The 7820-nt window shown below is 40.2% G+C and overlaps 1 protein-coding gene across 1 annotated transcript; it reads left to right on the forward strand.

Moving 5' to 3' along the window:
* The first annotated feature begins 3725 nt into the window (after positions 1–3725).
* Positions 3726–6781, forward strand: PPP1R3C (protein phosphatase 1 regulatory subunit 3C). The gene is made up of 2 exons (XM_065408475.1): positions 3726–3739; positions 5833–6781. Exons 1-2 carry the CDS (start codon positions 3726–3728, stop codon positions 6779–6781), a joined length of 963 nt encoding a protein of 320 aa, XP_065264547.1.
* Positions 6782–7820: the final 1039 nt, after the last annotated feature.

The following is a 7820-nucleotide window of genomic DNA, read 5'->3' on the forward strand; positions in this document are numbered from 1 at the left end:
CCCTCTATAACACTGATAGAGAGATATGCACAGTTGTTTGCTCCCCCAGGTAATAATACATACTCTGAGTAAATTACTAAATAAAAAGTGATTTTATTAAATACAGACAGTAGGATTTAAGTGGTTCAAAGTAGTAACAGACAGAACAAAGTAAGTCACCAAGCAAAGTAAAATAAAATGCGCAAATCTATGTCTAATCAAACTAAATACAGATAAGTTCCTCACCAGTTCCAGAATGCTCCCTTTTACAGGCTAATCTCCTTTTAGCCTGGGTCCAGCAATCTCTCACAACCCCTGTAGTACTGTCCTTTGTTTCAGTTTCCTCCAAGTATCCTGGGGGGGGTGGAGAGGCTCCTTCTTTAGCCAGCTGAAGACCCCATGGAGGGGTCTCCCCCAGGTTTAAATAGACTCTCTCTTGTGGGAGGAGACCCCCCTCCTCCCTCCTGTGCAAAGTCCAGCTCCAAGATGGAGTTCTGGACTCACCTGGACAAGTCACATGTCCCTGCATGACTCAGTCTTTACAGGCTGAAGCCATTGTCCACATGGTATCTTGCATGTCTCCAGGAAGACTTCTTATGTGGATTGGAGCATTCCAAGATGCATTGTTCCCCAAGTGTTTCCTGATCAGGTACTTAACCTGGCGAATTCCTTCCTAAAGAAGCTGACCAAATGCCTCCCAAAGCTTACTTAGAAACCAAGCAAGCATACAGCCCATATTCTTAACCTCAAGTAGAAAATGATATATATATGTACAAATAGGATGAATAGATATAGTAGACCATAACCTTTACGGAGATATGTTACCTGGCACAGGCAGCACAAAACATATTCCAGTTATGTCATACATACATTTATAAGCACCCCCGCCCCATAAAGCCTTATGGGATACACTGTCACACCAGGAATTAAAGATTAATCTTTAATTAAATATTATATCATGTGATGAAACCTCTAGGAATACATCCAACCAAAACTGGCAACCCTAACTACCACCATTTACAGCTCACAGACTTCAAGTCACATCTTCTGGTGCGGTGAGAGTCAACATCTTGTGGAGAGACCGAGACTGAGCCAGCATGAACATGGCTAGTGAAATCAATGGACAGCTGGAATGCCTACACTGACCTGTGAAAACCACGGCCTAGCCCACAAGAAGCTAGCTCCCATATGAATTGCCTTTGGGAAATCTGCACTCTGCAGATGGCAGCATGCTGCAACCAGTTACGGCTTCCTGGCTATTTTGTACACTAGCTGTAGACCCTTGCATGGCACTTGATGATTACCTATTCTGTTCATTCCCTATGGGGCACTTGGCATTGGCCACTGTTGGAAGACAGGATACTGGGCTAGATGGACCTTTAGTCTGACCCAGGCTGGCCATTCTATGTAATCCTGCTGACCTTGGCCTAAATCAGTGGTGCCGGCAAGAAGAGCACGTATTAGTGGTGTGACTCCCTTCCCCACAATGTGTACATAATGGAGAATTTTTTTGCTCCATTTTCCCCCTTTTCCTAGCATAAAGAAAGGAAACTTCTGACTCCTATGTAATAAATGTAACTCAAGCACCTTTATAGGTCCTATAGCACACAGACAGAACATAGAACTGTGTGTGAAAATAAAAACTAATTAAATTAAATGTGCAGAAGTACTTTTTCTAACTGGCAAAGAGATGTAGAGAGTCTTACATTGTGTATGGGGATATATATGTTCAGCTACAAATAGATTTGTCCCCTGCAACAAATCATGGGCGAGAGCTAGTGCAAAAGTTTATTTTTTACAGTTTAGGCTGGGTATTATTTTTGTTCTAAGTATGTAAGATCATTCCAACAGTGACTGAAAAAAATAGCCATGATTAAACAATATCTATTTCATTTTGAAAACCCATATTACAAATGCAGCGTGCTTCCCTTCCCTACTGCTTGGAAACACAGGCCATTTGAAAAATCCATTTTAACCCCCTGACTTGAAAGCCTTTCAGTTTGAAAATCCATTCCACTGAGGCTGTAACCCTGCTGCTGTCTCTTTTCTTTGCTCCCCAAATTACAATGAGATGCTAAACCACAGTTTAGACTTAGAATATTGGCAAACAGGCTTCTCCAAGTTTGTTAGCCCCCAGCTATTCACAATAAGGCTCCCCTTGAGCAGAGAAACTGCAGGTGTCTGACTGTCACTAATCAAGGAGTGCTCTGCTCAGCTTCTGCACTGAAGCAATCAGTTGAACCTTTCTTCTCACAGCTAAATAAAAAGATTTAAGTGTGAACTGAAAGTGGAGTGGGAGAAGGGGCAAAGAACTTTAATAAGTTATTTCAACTATAACAGTTCAGGAAACAGAGATTTAATGAAGTTCTTCACTCAGCAAGGGGCACGAAGGGAAAAAGAAAAAGAAGAGAGGTACATTTTAGTCCTATAATTATGTGGCCACTTCAGTAATGATTCAGGTTTATACTTTAATGTAGTCTCAATAAACAAACATCAAAATGGGAATCTTTCAGCACTGTGCCAAAACAAGAGACAAGGGATATTTGTAACCAAAAATATCATTATGTGCTTCTTATGTGAAAAAATTGTCAATTTGTCGCTATATTTTATAATTAACCCCCTCCCCCCACCCACCCAATCCTATTCTATTAGCATGGAATGAATGAATAGACTTGATATTTGCCTGGTTTGTTGCTTGGAGAGCAGCTGTTTTCTCCTCTCTGTAAGTTAAATATATTTTAGAAACCAAAGAAAAGTAAACCTAATTGAGAAGCTGTTTTTTACATGTTGGGAGAAAACAGCTGCTGGGATAAAAGAGATAAATACAGTGACCTAGATTTTCTGACACACCTTCTCCCTCCAGTGATACAAAGGCCCCAATCCTGCACTCATGTCTGAGGTCAATGAGACAGCTCATGCGAATATAATTATTTGTGTCCAATTCTGCAAGGCATTCATGTGGGCAGACCCCTCCACTGATTTTAATGGGGCTCTGTGCATGTCTGCCTATTCAGATGTCATTGCAGGACTAGGGCTTTGCTTACCTGATCCTCCATTCCCCCCCGGGCAAAGTTAGAATACTTGTTGAAGTCTTGTAAAGTCAGCAATAGTTATAAATTATACCATTATACTCTGGACTATACTGTTTTATATAACTGATCAAAATATCTTGTTTCCAAATGGTTGACTTTAGTCATTTTTTCTTGCCAAGATGAAACTAAATTTAAAATATATTTTTCTCATTAAAATTATTAGAATGGAAAGTTACTTTCTTTCTGCAGTTTCCAGCGCTAGTGCTGATTTGAAGGTGACAGATCATGGACGCAGAAACATCACCTTATCATGACTGATACCTTAAAACTATATTAGTCTCTATCACTAAAACCAGCTGATCCTGAACTCATAGTTTCGTGCTTTATTCCTCCTGCGTTAGAAGGCAGTCTCCAGCCAACACGTCTCTCGAGTTTACAAATGCAGTAACATGATCATGTAACTGCCCTGATTGCTTGGCAGGAGCTAGCTGCTAAGGGATTGGCTGCTCAAAGGCTTTCACGTGAAAAGGGCAGTGTGTAGAAGCAGGCAGCAGACTTCGTTCTCTGGTAGTCTGCAAAGAGCAGCTACTGCAGAGGGGAGTTGCTAAGAAAGGGAGGCGATTGTGCAAAGGTTTAATCAAGCTAGAAGCACTTAATTAACCTTCACCGCTTCTTCTCCATGCTCTTCTCTTCTGGCTTAGTTTGCTCTATTTAATGAATTGTACCAGGTAAGCCTTCTGTAAGAGTTAACATTGCTGATAGGGACTCATGCTCGTGCTAAAAAGTGCATTGCAGGAGTTTCTGTGGAGCATGGCACGCCCCTCTTACAAACGCAGAAGCATTATATGGGTGTTTGCTAGTGTACTAGTTCAGATTAACATAGTATTTAAATTGACTTTTGAGTCTATGAACTACCTAAGCTAGTGCATGCATCTGTGTGTGACATCAGCCATTTTCTAAGAATTTAGAATTTTGCTTTTTGGGAGGGACCTGAGACATTAAGATTTATATCATGACCCTTGTCAAGTTTTGTATTACTTAAAATGTTAACATGCATCTGTAATGCTAACATTTAATGTCTCCAGAATGGTCTTAACTTCTGACTTTCTGGGGATTTTGTCAGTTTCCTAGTTCTCATGCCTGTTTGTTAATGCCCTGTGTATGTGCTCTAAAATTCAAAGAAGCACAAGGAGTTTCTCTCAAAATAGCCATACGTGAAAGTTGTTTTTGAAACTTCAATGTGTGTGTGTGTTGTTTTTGGTTCTGTTTATATAGCTGAATTTATGTTGCTTTGGCTTCAGGGGCTAATAGGGCCCTTTTTTTATCCCCCCCCCCCCCCCCGCCGCACTTGCCTTAACAGGCAGAATTAAGAGACTCAGAGTCTGCATAAAAGGTTTCGCCCCCCCCCCCCCCATATTTTGGCACTGTTCTGCAATACCAGTGAGAGCACTTAGCAGTAGAAAGCTTTCTTAAAGTGAGAAAGCAAATAGTTGCTTCCTATGACTCAACAGAATTTTATCTTCATTCAAACTACACCAGTCTTCAAAGATGTATTACATTTGAAACCCTAATCCACAAATATATAATATACACAAATGTTTGAACTAGCCATGTCTCTCTTTATACTGTAATTATGAATCTTTCATCAGTAGAAAGGTGATTTATTAAAAAAAAAAAATTGGAATAGAAGCTATGTAGCTTTTATGCAGACCTGTAGTAGACTTACAAATGGATTTAGAGATGCTTTTAGGAAAGTATACCTTTTATTAAGGGCTAGTATACTAGATTACTACAATGAAATAAGATGGGGTGAAGCATGCTCTTGTTGCATAAATTAAACAGCCAAAATCATGATATGGTATGCCTCTAACACCTGCAGCTGGGTGAATTACTCTTGGAGAACAATTTTATCTAGCATTTTGACCACTCTTGTCTGAATTATCCACAAACTGGCTTTACAAATTATTCATTTTAAGTGTTGAACAAACACTGTGAACATATCAATCTATCAATTTTTACTTATTTGGCACTATGTGAAGATGAGTCTATACAGTGTTATCTCTGCTCCCTGATTGAGGGAACTTGCAGGAATTTATGGGGCTTGGCTTGGAGCCTGTATGACTGAAATAAGATGCGTGCAGTGTAGTTGTAGCTGTGTCAGTTCCAGGATATTAGAGACAAAGATGGGTGAGGTAATATCTTTTATTGAACCAATTTCTGTTGGTGAGAGAGAAGCTTCAAGTCTGGAAAATCTGTTCTACTTTGCATTTTTGCTGTGACGTTGGGAGTTCCCTTTTCAGACCTGGAACTCAGTGTGGTTCAAAAGCTTCATTCTCGCCAACAGAAGCTGGCCCAATAAAAGAGAGTACCTCGCCCACCTTGTCTCTGAAATGAGATGAGCACTTCCACTAGGGATAGCTAATACATATGCTGGTTTTTGAAAATCTTCACCCATATTCCCACGTGAACATTTGCAAGATGAGACCTTTCCTGAATGAACATTTGTGTGAATAAAAACCTCTTTGCACAGATTTTGTTCATGGAAAAGCAAACAGCTGGGTGAGAATGTGGCTAAATCAAAACAATTCAGAATTTACAAATATGGTTGAATAACTTTTCATGCTATTCCTCAGCTTCTGTAATTGGAAGTCATAATCGTAATTTAGGTTGCATTATTTGAGAGTATGCAACGAGCAAGCCATGAATAATTAAGATGGTGAATGAAATAAAGTGTGCACAGCTTTTCAAAAGACTCTCTTCCAGTATATATTTGATGGAGCAGACAACCTTATAACTTACCATCTTCCCAATCACATTTCAGAATGATACAGATCTTGGACCCAAGACCTTTGCCTAGCTCCATGATGCCCGTTGATGTGGCCATGAGAATTTGCTTAGCCCATTCGCCACCTCTGAAGAGAATTCTCAGCCCTCTTGATGACTATCAAAGAAGAAACTTTGTTAACAGATTCAAGCCTCTCAGACCATGTCTCAATGTGAAACGTGAATCTGAGTGTCGAAACAATGACTGGAACCGCTCCCCAAGCCGAGCCAAGAAGCGAGTCGTGTTTGCAGATTCAAAGGGGCTATCTCTGACTGCAATCCATGTCTTCTCTGAAATCCAGGAGCATCCGGTGTGGGATCTTCAGTATGACTTGTTAGACCTTGAAGACATAACTGCTGGTTTAAAACTACATGAAGAGAAAAATTTGATTCTGGGTTTCCCTCAGCCTTCAGCTGATTACTTAGATTTTCGGAATCGCTTGCAGAAGAACTTTGTCTGTCTCGAGAATTGCACCCTCCAAGAAAGGGCTGTGGCAGGGACTGTGAAAGTGAAAAACATGAGCTATGAGAAGAAGGTTCAGGTTCGAATTACCTTTGATACGTGGAAAACCTACACTGATGTTGACTGTGTCTATATGAACAATGTATATGGCGACTCTGACAGTGACACCTTCTCATTTGCTATTGAGCTGCCTCCAGCCATTCCCACTCAAGAGAAGATTGAGTTCTGCATTTCTTACCAAAGTGGTGAGCACATCTTCTGGGACAATAATGAGGGTCAGAACTACAAGATTGTCCATGCAGAATGGAAACCTGATGGCGTCCAAGCACCAGCATCTACTAAGAGAGACTGCACAGTTCATAAGATTCCAAGGAAGACACATGAAACAGAGTGTGAGCAGCTTGGCAGTCCGAGGCTGTCAAATGGCTTCTTTCCTGAGTGGCAAAGCTGGGATAGGATTGAAAACTCATCCCCATATTGGTGAATGAACTACTAGCCCATGAGCATTCCTGCTTTCAATAACTAAACAGTGTTAGTCTTCAGCCTCTGCTTCATGTACAGTACACCAAAACCTGCTAGAAAGTTTTGCTGACTCTTCTTACAAATCCAAATTCACTAGCATTTTGGGACTCGTTGAGTTAAGCAATTGACCATCTGAGAACTTCTAAACTTAACCACATCTTACCCTTAGAGAAAAAGGGGTCTATTTCAAAACGGAAAAACAAGCCCCTCAGTCAGTTACCTACTGTAGAAATAGCATGTCTGTGTTAAGTATATGTGACTTTCTTTGCTATTCACTAGCCTTAATCATGGGCTAAGAAACACTTGTGAGGAAGTACAATGTGTGGTGGAGTTTTGGGAAGCTGTAATAATTGTGTGTGGGATGTTATGTGAACAGAGCCACAATTCATTTTTTGCATGGCATAGTATGTAGTAGAGATGAGATATTGCTGCCAAGACAGAGGTTTGTCTTAACCCTCTACATCCTCATGGAAACAAAATGCAAGGTTATGATTCTGTGGTATGAATAAGGAGTATCTTTTTGGGTGGATAACAGAAAAGTCAGAGAAGGGGAAGAGGTAAGATGCACTGATTATTTTAGGAAAGCGCAAAAACTTTTGGAAGCTGGTCTTCCAAAAATCACATGGGAAATTTTTAAGGGGTAAAAATGAATTAAGCAATAAAGAAAGTGCAATTAGCTTAAACTGCAGCCTTTTTGTTCTAACTACTTCATATATGAAAATAAGTGACAGAGTAATGGTAGATGGTAGGAGTGAACTCTGTAAATATGCTTATGTATATTTAATCTTGTGGGTGGTGCCTATCTTGTACCATAAGCTCAAAGTTCTGCCTTCACTTATACCCATGCAACCCCACTGACTTCACAGGCAGAATTTGGCTCTATGTACATTTAAGAATTCATGTGCCTTTTAAAAAGCCCCTAGATGCCAAAAATCATATCTGGAAAAAATCATTTACAAAACAGACCATGTAACTTATAAAATGTCCTAATTTAGAGGCGA

Source organism: Emys orbicularis, chromosome 7 (genome assembly GCF_028017835.1).
Source record: "Emys orbicularis isolate rEmyOrb1 chromosome 7, rEmyOrb1.hap1, whole genome shotgun sequence".
Classification (NCBI taxonomy): domain Eukaryota; kingdom Metazoa; phylum Chordata; order Testudines; family Emydidae; genus Emys; species Emys orbicularis.